The 25,418-nt window shown below is 34.4% G+C and overlaps 1 protein-coding gene and 1 long non-coding RNA gene across 2 annotated transcripts; one reads left to right on the top strand and one right to left on the bottom strand.

Moving 5' to 3' along the window:
* Positions 1 to 6,046: 6,046 nt before the first annotated feature.
* On the bottom strand, positions 6,047 to 8,653 carry LOC306898430. The gene is made up of 3 exons (XR_013787115.1): positions 8,393 to 8,653; positions 8,066 to 8,145; positions 6,047 to 6,905 (listed from the first exon to the last, which is right to left on the bottom strand). It is a non-coding gene; the product is annotated as an uncharacterized lncRNA (long non-coding RNA).
* A 10,385-nt stretch (positions 8,654 to 19,038) lies between these two features.
* On the top strand, positions 19,039 to 23,907 carry isl2b (ISL LIM homeobox 2b). The gene is made up of 6 exons (XM_079453116.1): positions 19,039 to 19,177; positions 19,511 to 19,700; positions 19,960 to 20,210; positions 20,885 to 21,168; positions 21,502 to 21,669; positions 21,827 to 23,907. Exons 1-6 carry the CDS (start codon positions 19,120 to 19,122, stop codon positions 21,941 to 21,943), a joined length of 1,068 nt encoding a protein of 355 aa, XP_079309242.1. The 5' UTR covers positions 19,039 to 19,119; the 3' UTR covers positions 21,944 to 23,907.
* The last annotated feature ends 1,511 nt before the right edge of the window (positions 23,908 to 25,418 follow it).

Below are 25,418 nucleotides of genomic sequence, written 5' to 3'. Positions count from 1 at the left end.
TGTGTGAAAGTTTGTTTGTGTTTTTAAATGAATGAGAGAAACCATGTAAATGTTTGTGTGATGTTTCTTCTAAGAGTTTGCTTTGAAAAAGTGTTCAAGACAGACATCTATATTTAAATAGGATAGCTATGCCTAGACGAACCGTCTGAAATGGGTAAACCTGTCCTGAGGGTTCTTGTTATGCTAAAGGGTTGTTTGATAGAGACATTTGGTAGACAAACGCCGTTACATGTCTACTAGTGTTGTTAAGACATGTAATGAAACAAACATAAGATTGAGTAAAAATAAAATAGAAAAGGTTATAGCTCTTCATACACTTATAAGAGGTGCTACTTTTGGCTGATTTACCAATAAATAGTTATTGTAATGTTTTAGTGACTATTTTTCAAAAATCTATATGATGGTTTTTGGTTATACCTTAATCAAATTACCTACTAGGTAGACATGGAATATAGACACTACCACACAGCTTTTGTGTCTAAGTTTGTAATATGTTAATGACGGCCCCCTGATACGCTCCCAATGGGATAGGGTGTCATTAAAAAAGTTTAAAAGAGGGTTCTTGTAGAGTCCTTGTGTTGAGACGTACCGACGTGTTGTGGTAACAGATATTCGATATATATTCTATTCTATTATTCCTATGAATACTTCTTAATGTGAAGCGAAATGATATGTAGGTTAATATTCAAATGCATGCATAAATGAAGATATAGAAAATACTAATTGTGGTTAACTATATGTTAATACGTTAGAGAAAATACTCAGATAATAAGGAAAATACTCAATATTAGATGTGTGATTGTGACATAGGTTTTGTAAACATTTATTTTGTTTTTAGTTTGTTTTATGGCTTTTAATCTGTTAAATGTGTGGTTGTGACATAGTTTTTGTAAGAGTGATTTTGTTTTTAGTTTTGTTTTATGGCTTTTAATCTGTTAGATGTGTGATTGTGACATAGGTTTTGTAAGAGTGATTTTGTTTTTAGTTTGTTTTATGGCTTTTAATCTGTTAAATGTGTGGTTGTGACATAGTTTTGTAAGAGTGATTTTGTTTTTAGTTTGTTTTATGGCTTTTAATCTGTTAAATGTGTGGTTGTGACATAGTTTTTGTAAGAGTGATTTTGTTTTTAGTTTGTTTTATGGCTTTTTATCTGTTAGATGTGTGATTGTGACATAGTTTTTGTAAGAGTGATTTTGTTTTTAGTTTGTTTTATGGCTTTTAATCTGTTAAATGTGTGATTGTGACATAGTTTTGTAAGAGTGATTTTGTTTTTAGTTTGTTTTATGGCTTTTAATCTGTTAAATGTGTGGTTGTGACATAGTTTTGTAAACATTTATTTTGTTTATTGGCTTTTTATCTGTTAGATGTGTGATTGTGACATAGTTTTTGTAAGAGTGATTTTGTTTTTAGTTTGTTTTATGGCTTTCAATCTGTTAAATGTGTGATTGTGACATAGGTTTTGTAAGAGTGATTTTGTTTTTAGTTCGTTTTATGGCTTTTAATCTGTTAAATGTGTGGTTGTGACATAGTTTTTGTAAGAGTGATTTTGTTTTTAGTTTGTTTTATGGCTTTTTATCTGTTAGATGTGTGATTGTGACATAGTTTTTGTAAGAGTGATTTTGTTTTTAGTTTGTTTTATGGCTTTTAATCTGTTAAATGTGTGATTGTGACATAGTTTTGTAAGAGTGATTTTGTTTTTAGTTTGTTTTATGGCTTTTAATCTGTTAAATGTGTGGTTGTGACATAGTTTTTGTAAGAGTGATTTTGTTTTTAGTTTGTTTTATGGCTTTTAATCTGTTAAATGTGTGGTTGTGACATAGGTTTTGTAAGAGTGATTTTGTTTTTAGTTTGTTTTATGGCTTTTAATCTGTTAAATGTGTGGTTGTGACATAGTTTTGTAAACATTTATTTTGTTTATTGGCTTTTTATCTGTTAGATGTGTGATTGTGACATAGTTTTTGTAAGAGTGATTTTGTTTTTAGTTCGTTTTATGGCTTTTAATCTGTTAAATGTGTGGTTGTGACATAGTTTTTGTAAGAGTGATTTTGTTTTTAGTTTGTTTTATGGCTTTTAATCTGTTAAATGTGTGGTTGTGACATAGTTTTTGTAAGAGTGATTTTGTTTTTAGTTTGTTTTATGGCTTTTTATCTGTTAGATGTGTGATTGTGACATAGTTTTTGTAAGAGTGATTTTGTTTTTAGTTTGTTTTATGGCTTTTAATCTGTTAAATGTGTGATTGTGACATAGTTTTGTAAGAGTGATTTTGTTTTTAGTTTGTTTTATGGCTTTTAATCTGTTAGTGTTGTGGAAAATTGATCTTGTAGTTTCAAAAAGTTGCTCAAACAAAGAAGGTCCAGGTGTCAAAGAGTAAACTTTATTTGTTCGAATCAAACAAAGTGAGATCTTCCCAAAGCATCTAAAAATACAGTGTTTTCAACCCCATATTTATAGTGAAAACTGGTGCAGGGGGTTCGTCTGTTACACCAATCAGGCAAATTCCCGTTATCTCTTATTTTTAATGACCAATAACCCTATTTCTGCCACCAATAGATCCCAGTCAACACGATACGTTTTTAATCGTGGAATCTTGGTTGGCGCATAGACAAATAATTAATGTGCCCCTATTTGGACACTTTTCCGGTTCTCTTCCGGTGAAGCAACTTGGTGAACTCATAATGTGTCCTTGACCATGCAATGCATTGGTCAGAGGAAAGCACCTAAGTTTTCTGTATCTCATCCTCTGAACTTTATTTGAACCTTAGGCCTCAGGCCTCTAGGCCTCACAGACATCACTGTATTTTATATTGCTGTAAAATGTTGAAAAGTATTCTTAAACATGCTATATAACTATTTTATGTAAATAATCATTAAACAGGTATACTGATTGTAACATTAAGTCATTAAAACATCTTGGTCATTTGCTCACAATCATCTTGAATTAAATCATCTTGAATTAAATGTGGTTAAATATATTCTATTCTATTATTCCTATGAATACTTCTTAATGTGAAGCGAAATGATATGTAGGTTAATATTCAAATGCATGCATAAATGAAGATATAGTTAACCACAATTAGTATTTTCTATATGTTAATACGTTAAAGAAAATACTCAGATAATAAAGAAAATACTCAATATTAGATGTGTGATTGTGACATAGGTTTTGTAAGAGTGATTTTTGTTTTTAGTTTTGTTTTATGGCTTTTAATCTGTTAAATGTGTGATTGTGACATAGGTTTTGTAAGAGTGATTTTGTTTTTAGTTTGTTTTATGGCTTTTAATCTGTTAAATGTGTGGTTGTGACATAGGTTTGTAAGAGTGATTTTGTTTTTATTTTGTTTTATGGCTTTTTATCTGTTAGATGTGTGATTGTGACATAGGTTTTGTAAAGAGTGGATTTAATAACTTCTAATAAATGTAAGTGTAAAGCCCGACAACTTTGTATTAACTAAACTCAAATGTTAAAACAACAACTTAAAATATGTAACATGGTAACACAAAACCGTATATTCACCTTTCAAGTAATAAGATTACTTTCAAGTAATAAGGCTAAAACCTAGGGTAGCATCAAATCTTTTAAATGAAGAACTTTCTAAAAGCTGAAACCAGAGCAAGTCTATCTGGGGAGAGCTATATGTTGTTAAACATTTAAACCCCCCATTAACAGCGTTTCGCAAGACACATTGTCTGCATAAGTGGCCCATTTCCCTGCATGCTATAGGCATTTTTAAGTTTATTAGTAGTTTTTTCATTTATGTCTAGATTTTTACATTTAAAAGATGTTCTTATGTCTAACACACAATCCTAAACAAAATTAGTCAGATCTGTCTGAAAAAAGAAGATTTTACAAATACGGTGGTAATTGCAGAGTGGTCTTCTCTAGCTATTATTTTTAATATTTCTGTTGGTTTGTGTCAGAAAATAAAAGTATATTCAATACATGTATTGAGTGAAAAGCATGCAACATAAGAATCGTCTGACAATTAAATAAAACATCCCCAGTTGATTCATCTTATACTTTGTTTGTGTAAAGTTTAGATCTTAAGCAAACCTTTTGTTAAATACTATCAAATAAAATGCTCTTAATGTAATAATGTAAAACATAAACATTTACTGTCTAGCCTCCTTGGTTTCTTTGCTATCAGGTGTTCAACATGAAATAATGGCGATAATGGTTTGAAAATATAAAACTAAAACATTTACTGTAGTCTCAGTCTTTTGCAGGCTCATAAATTAAGCTGTGAAAAGTGGATGTGGGGTGTTTTTTGAGCTCCCCCAAAAACCTATTACCATAAACACATCCGTAGCTACATTTCTTTAAACAGAAGCTACATTTAAACCCCAACGCTGTGACACAGTCTGTACTCAACACGATGCGTAGAAGTTATTTGACTAGGTAGTCAATCTAGAAATTTGAAAAGAGTACTAAACAATTGTATTTTAACCTTGATTCAGAACTAAACTAGCACTAACCTTTTTGTAGATCTCTCAAGATCTTCGGAAACTAAACATTTATTATATAAACCACTGTAGAACTAAACAAATTGAAGATATTTACTAGGTTTTTTTTTCTCATTCCTTGTTTTAAAAGTTTAACCCTAAACCATGTTTGATTTGATTCACAAACATGAAAACACAAACCTTATTGGTTCATTGTCTTAAGCCTATACCATTGTTAGAACGCATCCCTTATAGGTGCTAACAAAAACAATATCCCATTCCTCCACGACCAAGAAGAACATGTCAGGCATGACTTTATAAATCATTGTGCCATAAACTACTTTTTGTTTAAAAGTCATGCCTGACATGTTCTTCTTGGTCGTGGAGGAATGGGATATTGTTTTTGTTAGCACCTATAAGGGATGCGTTCTAACAATGGTATAGGCTTAAGACAATGAACCAATAAGGTTTGTGTTTTCATGTTTGTGAATCAAATCAAACATGGTTTAGGGTTAAACTTTTAAAACAAGGAATGAGAAAAAAAAACCTAGTAAATATCTTCAATTTGTTTAGTTCTACAGTGGTTTATATAATAAATGTTTAGTTTCCGAAGATCTTGAGAGATCTACAAAAAGGTTAGTGCTAGTTTAGTTCTGAATCAAGGTTAAAATACAATTGTTTAGTACTCTTTTCAAATTTCTAGATTGACTACCTAGTCAAATAACTTCTACGCATCGTGTTGAGTACAGACTGTGTCACAGCGTTGGGGTTTAAATGTAGCTTCTGTTTAAAGAAATGTAGCTACGGATGTGTTTATGGTAATAGGTTTTTGGGGGAGCTCAAAAAACACCCCACATCCACTTTTCACAGCTTAATTTATGAGCCTGCAAAAGACTGAGACTACAGTAAATGTTTTAGTTTTATATTTTCAAACCATTATCGCCATTATTTCATGTTGAACACCTGATAGCAAAGAAACCAAGGAGGCTAGACAGTAAATGTTTATGTTTTACATTATTACATTAAGAGCATTTTATTTGATAGTATTTAACAAAAGGTTTGCTTAAGATCTAAACTTTACACAAACAAAGTATAAGATGAATCAACTGGGGATGTTTTATTTAATTGTCAGACGATTCTTATGTTGCATGCTTTTCACTCAATACATGTATTGAATATACTTTTATTTTCTGACACAAACCAACAGAAATATTAAAAATAATAGCTAGAGAAGACCACTCTGCAATTACCACCGTATTTGTAAAATCTTCTTTTTTCAGACAGATCTGACTAATTTTGTTTAGGATTGTGTGTTAGACATAAGAACATCTTTTAAATGTAAAAATCTACACTGTAAAAACAAACAAGTTAATTCAACTTGAAATAATTTGTAACCTGGCTGCCTTAAAATATTGAGTTGAGTATGCTAAAAAACTTTAGTTGTTGACACATATTAAGAGTTCTTTGAATTAAGAATCAATAGTTGGGGTTAAAATGGTTAAGTGTTATCAACTTCATATTTTTTTGACCAACAATTGTGGCAATTGGACCAACAAGAAAAGAAAGTTGCGCAAACCTTAATTGGAGTAAAAAGAACATCAAATTAGTAAGACCAACAAATGTTTAGTTGTTAAAACTAAGTATCTGGTTGCATACACTTATAATTATTAGTCGTGCAAACTAGATAAAAGAAACAGCTTGTTGAATTAACTTATCTTTTTAAGGCAGCCAGGTTACTTTTTCCAAAATTAGTTGATCTTACTTGGAATGTTAAGTTAATTCAACAGGTTGAACAGTACTGCATAAACATGACTTCCGGACATGGAATAACAAGCAGAATGTTATTTTATTTCATTTTAATTTCCTTTATAAAGTATATTTTAACATTGACATTTCATATGTGCATGTTATGGAAAAATTAAGTAACAAACGCATGTTAAACTACAGCATACGTAAATAAATTACTGCCTTTAAGTGCTGCTAAAAGTGAACACGTACTTTAAATATATGTTAGTCTTATATATGTTAGAAAAAAGATTAGTTTCCTTTACAAGGCAAAGTTTAACATTGACATTTCATATTAAATTGACACTGCTTAAAAGGACAGTTAACAGACTCATTCTTCAAATGAGTTCCCAAATGTACAAAGTACATGGCTCAGAAAAATTACACAATTCACACTGTAACCTATGCGTTATTACATGAGATTTGTGGGTAATAGTTGGCTGAAACTGATGAAGCAGATATTTTTTGTGCTGTAACAAATGTTTTTTAAGGGCAACTTGTGTCTTAAAAGAACACAAACAGTCACTATAGATGCAAGGTAAGGGGCAAGATCTACTGAAGTGTCTGTTTTTTATCTTATAGTGCCTTATTATTTTGCGTTGGTTGGCAGAAGAATATGGGCAGAGCTTGCAGGTCTACTTCATACGAGTCACAAGATGCTCTGTTGAACTAGCCCAAATCTGAAGAAAAAGAAAAGTCAAAGTTAGACTAGTATATATTTACTTTTTGAGTTAGTGCATATATAACAGCTAAAGGGCTGTATGTAATGTAATATTGTCCTGTAGCTCAGTGGTAAGAGCATTGTGTTAACAATACAAGGTTGTGGGTGTGATCCCAGGGGATGGCAGATACCCACGTATAAATTTATAGAATAATGCAATGTAAGTCGCTTTGGATAAAAGCATCTGCCAAATGCATAAATGTAAATGTCTGCTGCACAGTATTGTCCTTTTGCTCAATTTCAGCCTTTTCAAACGGTTTAAATAAATATTTCGATAAACTCAAAGAGCTACCAATTTTTGCCTTCTGCCAGGAGTAGGCAAACAACATTGGATCACATAAAGTACAAGCGTTTTGTTATGAAAGTATGACTGCTTCCGGAGTGCCTTTAGTTTTACTAAATGAGCAAATCTCATTCATATCCTGCGTTCTCTTGTGGTTTACGGAGCTATAAATGATTCGCTGAAATCTTATATTCGCTAGTGACTGAATAGTTTTACCTGTTCAAACGAGTCATTCGTATCACATGCATGTGCATTTATACTGGCGAACACGTTGTGAACAGTATAACGCTAATTCAATGAAACAACTGCACATTATGAAACGTTACAACGATGTACAGCACGTTTTACAATTTCAAGAAAATGAACGTACTTTGATGAAAAGGAATTCACATAAACTGCCGTGAAACAAAGCTACTTCTAGCTCTTGTTCTGCGACTCTTCAGCGCCTCACTGGTGCTGATAAAGAAACAGCGCCTCCATTGTGGCGCAACTACAGTTACAAATGACAGTCTGTCTGTTGATCGTCCCGAAATCATTTTCGCAAGAGTGTGAGACGGAGGCGGCTTCTTATTTTTTATGCAGGAAAACCGTGGATGACATATTTCAATAACAGGATGCCACGACCGTAAAATAACAGTGAGCATACACAAAGAAGCAAAACGATGAAGGCACTTCACGGAACTCTGCTCGTTAACTTGGCGAGGACAAGCGTATTTGTCAAACCCTGGAACATGTTCAGCGTTCTGTATACCTTAACAGTGACTTTTACAAATACTATCTGGATAAACATTTTTCCTCAAGAACTCATATAGAAGTCAGCCACGGCGCATGGTCACCTGTGTTCTGTGTTGTGGGGAAGGCTCCGCGGGGTTTTTGCAGGGGCCGCTGACTGAGAAGATGTCCTCGTTATGATGACCTCATAAAATCACAAACAAATTGGCGAAAATGAAATACAAAGTTTTGTTCACTTCTCTTCTCTTCACTGTAACTACTATATATATATATATATACTGCATGTGGCCACAACTGAATAAAAAATTAGGGGAACTCATTAACTAGTGAAATAATAGCTTATTCGTAAAACTAGGAACATACATGTGCAGGGTTCTGTAAACACCTTAACGGGAACTTTCACAAATAACAAGATATAAATTTGCACTTACCACGAAAAACCCTTGACCGAAAAAATGGAAGCTTCTCGTCAGTTATAGAGCGTTGTCGCCTGTGATCCGTGTGTATTTTTGATAGGGTTTCCTGACGCAATTATGCAGGGGTGAACGGTGAGTGACGCGCGCAGCTGACATGCTCGGTGGGCGGGGTTTCCATGCCACTCAGACAACTGAGAAATCTTTGTTGAATAAACTAGTCTGATTAAACGGATTAGTTGGACACAGGTAAACTTAATATCTTAAGTACACTCAGCATTTTAGTTGAATATACTTAGGAAAATAAGTTGAGTCAACTAAATCCTCAAATCCTTTTTTACAGTGTAGACATAAATGAAAAAACTACTAATAAACTTAAAAATGCCTATAGCATGCAGGGAAATGGGCCACTTATGCAGACAATGTGTCTTGCGAAACGCTGTTAATGGGGGGTTTAAATGTTTAACAACATATAGCTCTCCCCAGATAGACTTGCTCTGGTTTCAGCTTTTAGAAAGTTCTTCATTTAAAAGATTTGATGCTACCCTAGGTTTTAGCCTTATTACTTGAAAGTAATCTTATTACTTGAAAGGTGAATATACGGTTTTGTGTTACCATGTTACATATTTTAAGTTGTTGTTTTAACATTTGAGTTTAGTTAATACAAAGTTGTCGGGCTTTACACTTACATTTATTAGAAGTTATTAAATCCACTCTTTACAAAACCTATGTCACAATCACACATCTAACAGATAAAAAGCCATAAAACAAAATAAAAACAAAATCACTCTTACAAACCTATGTCACAACCACACATTTAACAGATTAAAAGCCATAAAACAAACTAAAAACAAAATCACTCTTACAAAACCTATGTCACAATCACACATTTAACAGATTAAAAGCCATAAAACAAAACTAAAAACAAAAATCACTCTTACAAAACCTATGTCACAATCACACATCTAATATTGAGTATTTTCTTTATTATCTGAGTATTTTCTTTAACGTATTAACATATAGAAAATACTAATTGTGGTTAACTATATCTTCATTTATGCATGCATTTGAATATTAACCTACATATCATTTCGCTTCACATTAAGAAGTATTCATAGGAATAATAGAATAGAATATATTTAACCACATTTAATTCAAGATGATTTAATTCAAGATGATTGTGAGCAAATGACCAAGATGTTTTAATGACTTAATGTTACAATCAGTATACCTGTTTAATGATTATTTACATAAAATAGTTATATAGCATGTTTAAGAATACTTTTCAACATTTTACAGCAATATAAAATACAGTGATGTCTGTGAGGCCTAGAGGCCTGAGGCCTAAGGTTCAAATAAAGTTCAGAGGATGAGATACAGAAAACTTAGGTGCTTTCCTCTGACCAATGCATTGCATGGTCAAGGACACATTATGAGTTCACCAAGTTGCTTCACCGGAAGAGAACCGGAAAAGTGTCCAAATAGGGGCACATTAATTATTTGTCTATGCGCCAACCAAGATTCCACGATTAAAAACGTATCGTGTTGACTGGGATCTATTGGTGGCAGAAATAGGGTTATTGGTCATTAAAAATAAGAGATAACGGGAATTTGCCTGATTGGTGTAACAGACGAACCCCCTGCACCAGTTTTCACTATAAATATGGGGTTGAAAACACTGTATTTTTAGATGCTTTGGGAAGATCTCACTTTGTTTGATTCGAACAAATAAAGTTTACTCTTTGACACCTGGACCTTCTTTGTTTGAGCAACTTTTTGAAACTACAAGATCAATTTTCCACAACACTAACAGATTAAAAGCCATAAAACAAACTAAAAACAAAATCACTCTTACAAAACTATGTCACAATCACACATTTAACAGATTAAAAGCCATAAAACAAACTAAAAACAAAATCACTCTTACAAAAACTATGTCACAATCACACATCTAACAGATAAAAAGCCATAAAACAAACTAAAAACAAAATCACTCTTACAAAAACTATGTCACAACCACACATTTAACAGATTAAAAGCCATAAAACAAACTAAAAACAAAATCACTCTTACAAAAACTATGTCACAACCACACATTTAACAGATTAAAAGCCATAAAACGAACTAAAAACAAAATCACTCTTACAAAAACTATGTCACAATCACACATCTAACAGATAAAAAGCCAATAAACAAAATAAATGTTTACAAAACTATGTCACAACCACACATTTAACAGATTAAAAGCCATAAAACAAACTAAAAACAAAATCACTCTTACAAAACCTATGTCACAACCACACATTTAACAGATTAAAAGCCATAAAACAAACTAAAAACAAAATCACTCTTACAAAAACTATGTCACAACCACACATTTAACAGATTAAAAGCCATAAAACAAACTAAAAACAAAATCACTCTTACAAAACTATGTCACAATCACACATTTAACAGATTAAAAGCCATAAAACAAACTAAAAACAAAATCACTCTTACAAAAACTATGTCACAATCACACATCTAACAGATAAAAAGCCATAAAACAAACTAAAAACAAAATCACTCTTACAAAAACTATGTCACAACCACACATTTAACAGATTAAAAGCCATAAAACGAACTAAAAACAAAATCACTCTTACAAAACCTATGTCACAATCACACATTTAACAGATTGAAAGCCATAAAACAAACTAAAAACAAAATCACTCTTACAAAAACTATGTCACAATCACACATCTAACAGATAAAAAGCCAATAAACAAAATAAATGTTTACAAAACTATGTCACAACCACACATTTAACAGATTAAAAGCCATAAAACAAACTAAAAACAAAATCACTCTTACAAAACTATGTCACAATCACACATTTAACAGATTAAAAGCCATAAAACAAACTAAAAACAAAATCACTCTTACAAAAACTATGTCACAATCACACATCTAACAGATAAAAAGCCATAAAACAAACTAAAAACAAAATCACTCTTACAAAAACTATGTCACAACCACACATTTAACAGATTAAAAGCCATAAAACAAACTAAAAACAAAATCACTCTTACAAAACTATGTCACAACCACACATTTAACAGATTAAAAGCCATAAAACAAACTAAAAACAAAATCACTCTTACAAAACCTATGTCACAATCACACATCTAACAGATTAAAAGCCATAAAACAAAACTAAAAACAAAATCACTCTTACAAAAACTATGTCACAACCACACATTTAACAGATTAAAAGCCATAAAACAAACTAAAAACAAAATAAATGTTTACAAAACCTATGTCACAATCACACATCTAATATTGAGTATTTTCCTTATTATCTGAGTATTTTCTCTAACGTATTAACATATAGTTAACCACAATTAGTATTTTCTATATCTTCATTTATGCATGCATTTGAATATTAACCTACATATCATTTCGCTTCACATTAAGAAGTATTCATAGGAATAATAGAATAGAATATATATCGAATATCTGTTACCACAACACGTCGGTACGTCTCAACACAAGGACTCTACAAGAACCCTCTTTTAAACTTTTTTAATGACACCCTATCCCATTGGGAGCGTATCAGGGGGCCGTCATTAACATATTACAAACTTAGACACAAAAGCTGTGTGGTAGTGTCTATATTCCATGTCTACCTAGTAGGTAATTTGATTAAGGTATAACCAAAAACCATCATATAGATTTTTGAAAAATAGTCACTAAAACATTACAATAACTATTTATTGGTAAATCAGCCAAAAGTAGCACCTCTTATAAGTGTATGAAGAGCTATAACCTTTTCTATTTTATTTTTACTCAATCTTATGTTTGTTTCATTACATGTCTTAACAACACTAGTAGACATGTAACGGCGTTTGTCTACCAAATGTCTCTATCAAACAACCCTTTAGCATAACAAGAACCCTCAGGACAGGTTTACCCATTTCAGACGGTTCGTCTAGGCATAGCTATCCTATTTAAATATAGATGTCTGTCTTGAACACTTTTTCAAAGCAAACTCTTAGAAGAAACATCACACAAACATTTACATGGTTTCTCTCATTCATTTAAAAACACAAACAAACTTTCACACAGTAATGTGACCCTCGGTGGTGTCATGTCAAAAGGGTGAAAAACACCCTTTTTAGGTAGACAAGTCGGCTATAAATCTGTCGTTTTTAGATTGACAGACCATAAAACCATCCTATTTTTAGATTGACATGCCGTAAAACCCTCCTATTTTAGAGTGACATGCCGTAAAACCCTCCTATTTTAGAGTGACATGCCGTAAAACCCTCCTATTTTAGAGTGACATGCCGTGCCATGCCGTGCCATGTCTTATCACCTTGTTACAAAATTTAACTAAAACCGGCCGTGACACATTCATTCCATGTTACAAAAACTATTTTGAATGACATAGGGATATGTCTCATCACCTTGTTACAAAAGACAATCGAACATATTACAAGGTTTAGTCTATCAATGCCACTATGTATGCCTCTAACTAAACCTCTAACTCTCTCTAAATTTACTCAAAAACACATTTCACAGCAGGTGTCCTGATAGAAAAAGCAACCAGGTTGAAATGGTGAGGGGGACTAACCCTGCAGGAAAAGTGGGGGCCATAGGAACCCCCTACAACAGTCATAAAACATCAGATGTCAGTAAGATTGACAGGCTATAAAAGAACCATTTGAGTGACAGGCTGTCAGGATGACAGACTTGACAGGAGGGTCATAAATCAATCAAACATTTTGACACATAGTATATGATTATACTACTCTTGTCTAGGTCTTATTTTGGTTTTAAATGATCTTTTCTGTAAACTGGCCATGAAACACCAAAGAGGAGCTTTGACACTGACAGAAAAAGAAAGTCACAGTAACAATGAAAAGAATAAGGACAGATATATGACATCACAATCAGAGTAGAGTGCTGCTGCTTTAACCATTATGCTCAAAGCTTAATAATTCAGACCTTCTACTTCACTTACATTAACATTGCATGACTACACTTAAAAGTTTTGAACAATATACTGTATATTTCTCTACGTTCTTTAGGTATTTTTTGCAAAACACTATTCTGGCTAACACATAACAAATACAAAAGGTTTATATGTCAAGTTTACATTTCACACGTGATTTCCATTTACTTGAATTGATGCCATGGTGTCCCTGATGTTCAAGTTCACGTTTATGTATAAAAGCACGTTTACAAACAATGGGCGTTGTGCCAAAGTGCTGTACAATGTATAGACCAATTTTACAGTGTAAAAACATTTTAAAATAAATTAGAACTCATACAAACACAAATAAAAGCCAGCACGATAAACATAACTACAACCCTAACATTCTCAAGCAACACCATGAGCCAAAGAGAATAAGTGAGTCTTCAATCTGGATTTTAAAATGACCAATGATGGAGAAGATCTTACGGCCACTGGAATTGCATCCCACTGTTTGGGTGCTGCTACTGAAAAAGCTCTATCGTCTTTGGTTTTTGAAGGTCAATAATGTCTATTAGTCACAAAAGTTATTTTTCTTTTTCAAAACAAATATCTGACCTTAAAATATCTGCCACAAGGCATTGCATACAATAAAGCCAGTCCTGTTAAACTACCCAATAAATTAGTCAACAAAAACACGTGTTTAAAATGTGTAAATTTGTTTCCAGAAACCTGCTGGTTGATAAACAGTGGTTCTAAAACAGATACAGATAACAGATAACAAAATCTGCTATGTGAATTTAACAGTATGTAATAACATCAGTTGTGTCTGGTGTGTTTGGGGATCGACTAAGCAGATTTGAAATTGCAGTATATTAATTTGCTAGATTCAGTTAAATACTGATGCAGAGCCAAAAGAATACAGGTTTCCCAGACATGAGTAATAATGTTGAATCATGTAGTCAAACAGCCATCACATTCAATCCCAGTCTTTCACAGAGAACTGAGCCAGGAGAAAATGCAAATAAATTATACATCATATTTTAAAAAGCTTCTCAGGTTTCCTTTTAAAAACATTTTTCTTAAGTGCATCGCATCCCAGCAAAGTGAAATTGTTCGGTAGAAGACAACTACTCCAGAGACTGTTACCATGACTACAGAGGATTTCATATTTACATAAAAGTTTCCCGCCGGGTGGATTTTCTGTTAAAGTGGGTCAGTCAAACAGAGTGAAGGTGGCCGACTAATACCAGAAAGGTAGATTCTGAGGATCAGGATGTATTTTTTGAAGATGATCATCGTTTGTTGCTTGAACTTATTCAAATCTTTATATTGTAAAAATATTCTTTTGGTTTAACTTTGTCAACAAGTTTGTGTTAGATCACTATTGTTCACCATTACCTCATGTCAACATTAAAAAGCTCCAGTAGACCTCCTCGGCACAAAATATATCTCAATAAGACTCAAGTTCACCCAATAATAATTTCTCTAAATTCTTTAACTATAAGTTTGTTGCAAAACAATGACAACAACATATTACTTTCTCTTTTTTCTGTATTAAACACCTGGTCTTTTTGACTGACACTTTTAATTACCATTTACTTTCAATGTATGGACGAAAGATTAAATGAAAGTGAACGGTTACTATCATTGTCAGTCTTAAATTTTTGTGTGCTACAGGGAAGTGAGTAAAACCAGAGGCTGAGTAAAGGAAAGAATTTACTTTTGGGTTGCTTATCCCTATTTAGGATTTCACCTTCCTCTATTCCTGGTTCTAAATAAGATTCTTTATAGTAGCTTAATTGTTTTCAAAAACCAAGAAAGCTGTGTCCCAACCGTCTTGGTTTCACTTCACTGGCTACCTGACATCAAAGTTAAAGCTTTGACAGTATCCCTCTGGATAAAAATGGATATAAATAAATGTCACTTAAATTAATTGATAAAAGTATTTTTAAGCATAAACATTCTGAAGAAAAACAAATAAAACTTTATCAAAATTGTAAACGGAGAACAAGAAAGAGTTTGAATCAAACCAGCTCTTTGGCTGCGATTGCTGCTTATACACTGGGCACATGAGTCTGTGGGGGGTTGCAGGGAGGTGGTGTTTAGGCGCAGGGATCTGGGCCCAGCAGCACTCCCTGTAGCCCCTCCTGGGAGCCGCCCATCAGCTGTGCACTGCTAAATGCACTCACATATGAATATTTCAGTGCTCCTTAATGCTCCTGTTGCGGCCCCTGAGGGGCCCGGCATCAATTTGTGAACATGGCGTTAAAAGCCAGGACGTATAATCCAGAGTGAGAGCTGCTCCACCAGGCATTAGGTCCCCAGCTACAAGCAGACAGCTTTGGCAACTTTCTCCTGCTCAAACTCTCCTGACTTCCCCCACCCCGGCTTAAAAATAGAGTACATCTGAGTGAAGAAGTGGACAAATGGCCTGGCATGTTGCCTCTGGTTGGTCATTTTTCCCAAAGCGCTTGTTGCTGTGCAGTCTGCCGGCTGTTAGGCGGTGGAGAGGGCAGAGATAGTCTGTTCATCTTCTGGCCCCATGGTGCTGCTAAAACACTCACATGGAAAAGTACAGGGAGGATAAAATAGACATGCTCAGGTCGCCTGTCTGCCCACCGGTCCCACGGGTAACTGCCCCATATAGATATATACACACCCCACTCTCTCAGGTGTGAAAACATTAGCATCCAACACTCAGGCTATTTCAATGATACCTCATTAAACAGGTGGAATTCTTGATAACTAACTAACTAACTAACTAACTAACTAACCAAAGGGTCAACGTCAATAATAAAATTTGAAACTAAAAGTAGTTTGTAAATTAAAATTAAAATCTGAAATTGAAGATGTAAATCACATTCTCACATTTCTGTTCTGGCTTAATAAAATTCTCCCACAATAAAGATTCAATGCTTGTCTACAAGAGTTTAATATAGCACAGAAAAAAGCTGGACAATGCAACGTAAAGGTACAGTCTCCTGGTAGTTCGCAGAGGAGTTGCTACCATCATTAGAGTGACAGACATATTTGTAACACTCTTAATGAACTTGAACAAGAACTTAATGAACAAGAGTTGTTGTGTGTTGGCAGGGACAGAGATACAAGCTCTGCTTTTGTAAAATAAAAGACCAGACTGACAGCAACAGTGTTATTATAATAATTTAATTTCTTTCCCCGCCAACAAAGCAGAAAGGCCCTGAGGCAGCAATCAAAAATTAATACTAATTATTACGTGCATGCTGGATTCAATTGGACACATTTTGAATTATATATAAGCAACATGATTCTACTTTCAGAGAAAGTAAAGGAGATTTTTTTTTACATCGCTCATATCTTCATATCTCTTAATATCAAAGAAAAATTAAAGAGGTGCCTTTTTAAAACGATGGGTTGACTAGATGTCCATCACTAATAATCTTTGGTGTTTACAGGCACAGCGTGATTCTTTTAATTCTATTTCAAAATCTGTGCTATGAATCTTGACTGGTTTTGCCACGTGAAGCTGTTCTGGGGCTTACTTGACACACAGCACTTTAAGTCTCTTTTTACTGATGAAAGCAGTAAATAATTTAAGGCTTAAAGCTGCCATTAGCCACACTTAGACTCTGCTAATGCAGACCCCTGACAGATGCCCATCCCCATTGGATGGGACCACGGATCAAACGGTTCTGAATGAAAATAAGCCCCATTTAGAGTCACCGAGTAGCAGAAAAGTGTGAGTTTTTATGCTGCAGTATTTCCATTGCACAAGAGGTGACATGGGTTATGAGATTGAATGCACGTAACGTTTACATACAGACACACGCACAAACGAAAACACAAATATAGTACATGTTAAATACCTTTTAATACAGTCACTTACAGGCTATAATCACTAACAGGTGCATCAGTATGTGTAAAGAATGAAGCATTAGAGCAGTAAACAGTGAAATATACAAAAACAGCAGCAAATTCTCCTCATGCATGACTCGCACGCCAATTACGTGTAATATTTAAAATTCTCTCTTCAATCTCTGGTCTAGCAAGAAATAGATAAACAAGGACAATACATAGTGGACAACAGGGTCTCCAATGTGATGGTTATATTCAATGACAGTTTCTTAAATGAAAAACAAGGGCCAGTTTTCACATGGATGGACGGAGTTGTCACATCTACATGGCAATCACAACCTATAAATGCACTCTAAATGTTAAAGGTACTAAATATGGTTATAATACAGGTTATTGAGATGCCTAGAGTTACGTCACGTGACATCAATCAACATACGTGAGGCAGCCTGCCCCATGTAGCCTTACAAAATATTTAAAGTGGTTCACTGATATGACTGGAGATCTCATCTCATGCAAGTATAAGAGTGCATATTTAAACTTATTTCAAAAAAGTACTGTTCAGTGAGTTTTTTCTAATGTCAGAGGGGTTGCAAACCACAGGTCTGTTATTTCTAACAGAGCACAGGGGCTTCCGCATAAAGGTTCACCATTGCCAGCATCATTACCTCACACACACGTACCAGAAATATATACGCATGTGCTTTTTATGCTTTTAATATTGTGCTTATTTTGAGAACTATCAATTTTACATAGAGTGTACAACAACAGGTGGGGTCTTCACCAAGGACATTTGTCAGTGCAGAAAAGCTATAAAAGAAAAGCTGGGTTTGTAATTTTTGTTCCACAGCAAGTCTTATTCCTCATGCACTCATGCTTGCACCCTTTCTAAATTATAATTTTATTATAAAAATTACAGGGTACATCACATCTTCAAACTTTTTCAAAAAGGTGGCCTATGCCTAGATTTCACCTTGATGGAAATTAAAACACCAAAATAAGTTTTTACCTGTGGTGCATGTTCACGTTACAACACTGTGGGAAAAGTTGAGATGTTAAGCTGAGTTGATTTTCTATTCTACTGTCTGACAAGACCGACAGTTAAAACAAACGTAAATGTGAAAATACAAATTCTGTCATCATTTACTCAACCTCTTGTCGTTTCAAACCTGTCGAGTTTCTTTCTTCGGCAGAACACTTGCATGTTTTATGGTTTTGTGTCCATACAAAAAAGTGAATGGGGGACTCTGTGGTTCGGTTACAAAATATCTTCGTTTGTGCGCTGCGGTAGAAAGAAACTCATAAAGGTTTGGAACAACTTTAGGGCGAGTAGACTAAAAAGATAAAAGGACGCTGCAAAACAAAACAAAAACAGACCGGATGATGAGATAATAAAATTGAAATATTAATAATACGGTTCAAATAATTTTGTTAATTTGATGAATTGATAAAACTAAATATGTCCCGAAAAAGATGTCCCACAACAGAACGCAGTCTCAACCCTGTCTCTATATGCAGACATGTGATTTGTTATTTATTGGCTTTGTAGTTTAGTTGTTCAACCAGTAGATGTCCCCCTGTTGGTTTAGCCACTTGGCCTCAAGACAAAGTACTATCCAGAAAAACAAAACATATAAATAAAACTGAATTCCCTAAAAAAAAGTCACACATTATATCTTCTAATATGTGTGGCTTTACAATAGTTGATTTTCATGTCTAGGGTCAGATATGAACCAAGTCTTCTTCTTGCACTGTGACATGTTGCCCCCTACTGACGCATTTTAATTCGGCTTTGCGCCTGACGTCACGCCTCGTGTAGCAGACGGCGCTCTCTGCCCCCCTTTCTGCGTTTACCCCATCTCCATCTCTCCTCACTCCGGACTGAAGTTGCGGGACAGCCGGGAGCTGGCAATATCTTTTCTCTCTCTACACGCAATCTTGTTAGTTAACCTGTATGGTGGATATAATATTCAGATCTTCTTTTTTGGATGATATGGGGGATCATTCCAAAAGTAAGTTTTTAGCCTACGATAACAATCTGACAAGTAAGGAATATGTGACATTTGCCCCTGAAAATGATTATGTAAATAATTGGATTTCGTTTGGCTTTCGTTTTATGTCTGCTCTTTTAGGAATATATATATATATATATATATATATATATATATATATATATATATATGCGCCTGGAACATTTAAATAGGCTCCCTGTTTAAAAGACACTGTAACATTATTTCCTTAAAGATTGCAATAAAATCAGAAATAACACTCAAAGATGCAATCTACTTTTAATTAAATCCTGAAATCCTGAATAACTCAAATCTTTAACTCAATGTCGTGTACAGAGAAGTCCGGACTTGCGATGTGTGTTGGCTGCGGCAGTCAGATTCATGATCAGTACATCCTGCGCGTCTCCCCAGATCTGGAGTGGCACGCAGCATGTTTAAAATGTGTCGAGTGCAATCAATACCTGGATGAGACATGCACTTGCTTTGTACGGGACGGAAAAACGTACTGCAAGAGAGATTATGTAAGGTAGGTTTTTCCTTGGTGTGTTTAAGACTTAACGTGACTCATTCGGAACATTTAAGATTCTGCAATAAGTTACAAAGTAGATGCTTTTTTATGCGCACCAAATACTCAATTGCGTAAAATGCTTTTAAGGATGAAACAACATAGCAATAGACTTAGTTTTCTATTGTATGTGTATGAATTGTATTTATATGCTCTTGACTTGATTTACACCAAAAAGTCCAGTTTTGTCTAAATATAATTTCTTCCTTACATCTCACAGATTGTTCGGTATAAAATGCGCAAAATGCAATCTGGGGTTTAGCAGCAGTGATTTGGTGATGAGAGCTCGGGACAGTGTTTATCATATCGAATGTTTTCGCTGCTCGGTCTGTAGCCGGCAGCTTTTACCCGGGGATGAGTTCTCCGTCCGGGACGCCGAATTGTTATGTCGAGCAGACCATGGTCTCTGTCTGGACCACGGCAGTCCCCTTAGTCCGGGAAACATCCACAGCAGAGCCTTACACATGGCAGGTTAGTAGCATTATTAAAAGTAATTTATGTGGGTTTACATTAATTTTGATTTAATACCGTCATATGTATAATCAATTCATTTTCAAAAACTTCATTTATATTCCATTTTTTTCGATAAAATATTGGATAATTGTAAATATTGCGTGATGATTATTTTAATGATTGTTTATTTAGTTTTAAATAATTGGGTCCCACAGCAAGCTAGGCTAAACTGATATGTAATGAATATACTTTCGGAGGAATCGTGTAGACTGTTGTTGTTACATAATAGCTAATTACAGTGCGATGCGCTTGATAACTTTGTTTAGTGAGCTACTGATATGCTTGAGCAGCAGAGCACTAAATACTCAAAGTATTACTAAATATTCACAGTGGTCTTGAATTGTTGGAATACTCTTTGTCAGGGTGGATTATAAAGAACCTTCAACAGACAAGGAACCTTCCTGTTGCACAAATGCTCTTTGTAGTCGAAAGAGGTTCTTTAGACTATTAAAAGCTGAGAAAAATTACCCTACTATTTATTGTTTATTCTGTGGTTTTGCTGGGTTTTATATTTAAGTGTTGATGTAGGTAATAGATTACATTGTTGCAATATATGAATATAACATTATTTATTATAATTATAATACATTTATCATATTTATCATATTTATCACATTTGTCTAATTTTTCAGCTGACCCAGTGTCGGTCCGACAAACTCCGCATCGGAATCACATACACAAGCAATCAGAGAAGACCACACGGGTAAGGACTGTGTTAAACGAAAAGCAGCTGCACACTTTAAGGACGTGCTACAACGCAAACCCGCGTCCAGATGCGCTCATGAAGGAGCAGCTGGTGGAGATGACAGGACTGAGCCCGCGAGTCATTCGAGTTTGGTTCCAAAACAAACGTTGCAAGGACAAGAAGAGATCGATTTTCATGAAACAGTTACAACAGCAACATGGCGACAAAACGGTAAGTGTCTTTATTATTTATTTTAAAATGTTCATGTAGCCCAACACACCATTGAAGAAAAATGACCACTGCTTTGGAGTGATTCCTGTCACTTGACATGATCTGAGATTATGTTAATTGGGACGGTAACTCGATTGCACTGTTGGCTGAAAGTAACTCAGAAACTCCTCCTATGTATTTTCTGGAAAGATTTAACCTCAGTTTCTCCTGGCTTTATTCAATATATCTAATTCATCAAAGCATAACCACGTCTTAACCTTCTAATACTGTCATTTCTCTTCAAAACATTTGACCGCGTAAAGATATGTGCTTATGGCATTGCTTTTGGTTCAGAATCTGATTCTGCAGGGTATGACGGGTACCTCGCTGGTTGCAGGCAGCCCAATAAGACACAATCCTTCAGTAGGACACCCGGTGGAAGTGCAGACTTATCAACCGCCCTGGAAAACTCTCAGCGAATTTGCACTCCAGAGTGACGATCAGCCGGTCTTTCAGCAGCTGGTAAGTGGAAAAAGAAACCCTCAAATAGAAGATAGGCCTACTCTATTTCTCGATGCTCGCTCCACTGCACTGAATGGCTACTATAAAATATTATTAGATAATGCTGTATAATTATTATTGGCACTATTTTCAAGGGAACCTTTCCTCTCAATTTCAGGTCTCTTTCACGGAAACAGGTTCTTTAGGAAACTCATCTGGCAGCGAAGTGAACTCTCTTTCATCACATTTACCAGACACACCGAACAGCATGGTACCTAGCCCGGTGGAAACGTGAAAACGAATGGTGGAAAATTTCACTGCATATCGTACTCTCTTGTAACCCTCAACACCGACGTGGGAAACTCTTTTACCATTACCGGACAGCTCCATCAGACGCGTTGCACTGACAGCAAAGGACCCGTTTTTCTTTTGTCCGAAACGTCACCAAATTATGGGTCTGGAAGTAAGATTATGGAAAGTGAAACTAGCAAACCTTAATTGAGGGACCACGCTCATTCGAAATGGATAATCGTTATACGTAATGAAAGCCGTATTTGTGATTTCTGGATCTTTTGGAAAGACTCGATTTCAGAAGGAAGGGATTTTTTTCTTCATGAAATGTAAATGTGGACCATTTGAGTCTCTGAACAAAATTAAGTTATTGTTATTTATTGTCACGTAAATTTGCAAAAAATAAAAACAGCAGCACAATTACACACTTATTTAATTTACAATTGTGGTAATTTAAAACAATTTAGTACTTATCTAATGTTTTAATTTGTACTGCACTGGTTCAGTTACAGACCCGTAAAATACTATTTATTAAGTTATTATTATTATTGGAACATTCCATAACAAATTAATTCAACTTCGTTTCTTTACTTTCAGCATAGCCTTTAATAAAAATAATGTTTCAAATAATTGATTTAAAATAAAAAATTATCTAAGATAAAAAGGTGAAAATCCAGTAATGTAAATCATATAAGAAAACATGCAATAATTTACCTAAATCTACCATAAAAAACGCCAAAGATTTGAAAGATTAAATAAGATTATAATACGCTATTTCAAAACTTAATTGAATTAAAACATTGTTAGCATTTTATAATTCTCACATTAGGCTGTTTGTAAAATGAAATATCTAATTTGTCATATCTGTTAGTCCGATCATTTAAAATATAAATAGCCAACGGAATAGTGTTGAATTTATCTGCTTATGCACAAGTATAGGCTATATAAAATAATAATAACATGAGTATAAAGTGCATCGTCTATTTTAACGTTATATTTAGGCCTTAATTTATCGTTAAAGGAAATTCAAATAGCAAATATTACGACAGTAATCGACCTCGACAAAAGGCATGTAAATCAGATCTGAAAAACGTTGTTTTACTTCCTTACAAAATATTTTAATAATTGTAAGCATCCACACACCGCAGACATGTAAAAGATAGCCTACATAAATATATATTTCACAAAATGTATAAACCCGATAGGCTTAATTGAGTAAGAGCAATTAAATGCTTATTCATGCTTGATGCTTATTCTAATTAATCATGCATAAAACAACCCATTTAGCACAGCAACAGTATCCTCTATTCCAGCTCCTATTTATTTGAGATGTTGCCTAAATATGCTTCTGTATAATCTGAACAAAAGTGAATTGTAGTGTTGTTCAATCTATAAAAAATACAGGAAAATCCTGAATCTGACAAAAAGTCAGAATGTTTCAAACAGGACTGTCTTCATCACGATGTGGGATAGTTAATGGGTTCTTTAATTTGGAATTTAAGGGTGATGCTATTCATACATTGAAACTGATAAACACTAACAAAGGGGAACACACATATACAGAGATTAGCACTTTTTTGTCCTGCTTTTAGGAGACCTAATCAATCAGTCAGAGACTTTTAAAGATAAAAAGGTGAAGAAAACCTGTGTAACATGGAAATGCTCCATCTAGTGTCATTCCGATTACCTATAAATTTGGTGTTCAGACTTCAAAATGTTTTGTTTATGCCTGTTTTAAGTGCTTAGCACTTGTAATCAGATCACTTGAGATAGATATTATTACCAGGTTTAGTGGTGTCTCACACACTGTTGGTTGTTTCACAGAGTCAAATTTAGTTTACCCATTGAAGTTGTTATATGACATTTATTTTAATAACATTGTGTGTTAATGCGCACACAGACCTTAAAGCAACATTTATTAATTTGTTAAATGCGGTGAAACTATAAATAAAGGAACCCCACCCATCTAAAGACATACTCAAATACAACCACAAATTCTTATAAGGAGTATAAACACACAAGGACAGTGCAGGCTAACACAGACATGCATTGACACACACATACACATGCATACACTCACAATGCCATTAGCGACATGGAGGGAGGTCAAAGCCACCCACTCTACAATAACACACTATAAAACACAGTTCACGATGGCTTTAGTATTCACTCTACAGTCAAGCAGAAATATAAACATCTGCTATTGGAGTCGAAGTCTAGGATTCTGTGAAATATGATAGCAGAATAAATAACATTTAGCTCACTGCAAGATACAAAATTACTTAACATTCAGATTAACAGATCAGATCAGATTAGACAAAATACGCTGCATTATAAACAAAACATACAAACCCTACCGCACATGCAGGTAGAGAGATATGATATCAGTTGCACACAGGTAGACTCTTTAGGTGTAGAGCTCAGGCCAAATAAAGTTAAAGGTGGGGGGTGAAGTGTGCAACCTGTAGCTTAAATAACCAGGCATAAATAACCAGGATTTATTAGATCCTAAAAACACTTTTAACAATACTGACTGTAATGCATTCCGTGTTTGATAATGCACTCAAGGCTTTAAGAGCGGGATAAACACATCCATAACTCATGTTTTTATCATTCCAGCATGGGGAGAAGGTTCTACAGCAGCGTTCAAAGGGCCACTGCAATATTGCTTTCACATTAATGGCTACTGTCACCGCAAACAAGCCATCCTCTAACTGAAGCCATCTCTCTTACTTTATTGATAGATGTTGGCAACATTTATTTTGCACCATATGAGAGCATAACAGTCAGCAAAAAATATATTTGTAGCGATGCGAAGCTAATAGTATAAAGGTTAAGCCCAAGATTTTACATGTGTCACAAATTTACTTACAAATTTCATATGTCAGATTCACAAAGATGGACAACGTTCCACTTACTCCCTTTGATGTACAGTTTATCAGACACGCATTATTAATTCTGTACTAATGAACTTCAATACATAATTTTACAGTCATCTGGCCAGCACCATGGGTGTAGATTTTGTGACAGGGCTTTCTTATGAGTGCAGCCTGCATTTGATCATCTGAATAATCTTACCAAGGTTTGATTCAGATTAGTTATAGAAAAAAATGGTTCTCCTCTTTGTCAAAGAACTCTCAGAGGATACAGTGAGGTGGAATAAATCATTAATCCATAATGAAAATAAAGGAATTCATGTTTTTGAGGAGAAAGGAAAACGATCATGCATGTATAAAGCACTGATTTCTGAAGTGTGTGTTACAGACAGAATCCCATATTGATGGCACATAAAGAAAGAGAAACAATGAAACTAAATTGAAGAAGTCTGGCCCAAAGATCAGTGACAAGCACTAGAGTAAAACCAGGGATCTGATGTTAAACTCTTGCTTTAATCTACTATCACTGGCTATACTTATTGGGTACAGAAGAAAATTTAACATAGATATTTTTACACTCTTTACATACTACAGAATATCATC

This window comes from Barbatula barbatula (genome assembly GCF_947034865.1).
Source record: "Barbatula barbatula genome assembly, chromosome: 1".
Lineage (NCBI taxonomy): Eukaryota > Metazoa > Chordata > Actinopteri > Cypriniformes > Nemacheilidae > Barbatula > Barbatula barbatula.
Note: the sequence above shows the minus strand (reverse complement) of the source record. Positions and strands in the feature narration are given on the sequence as shown.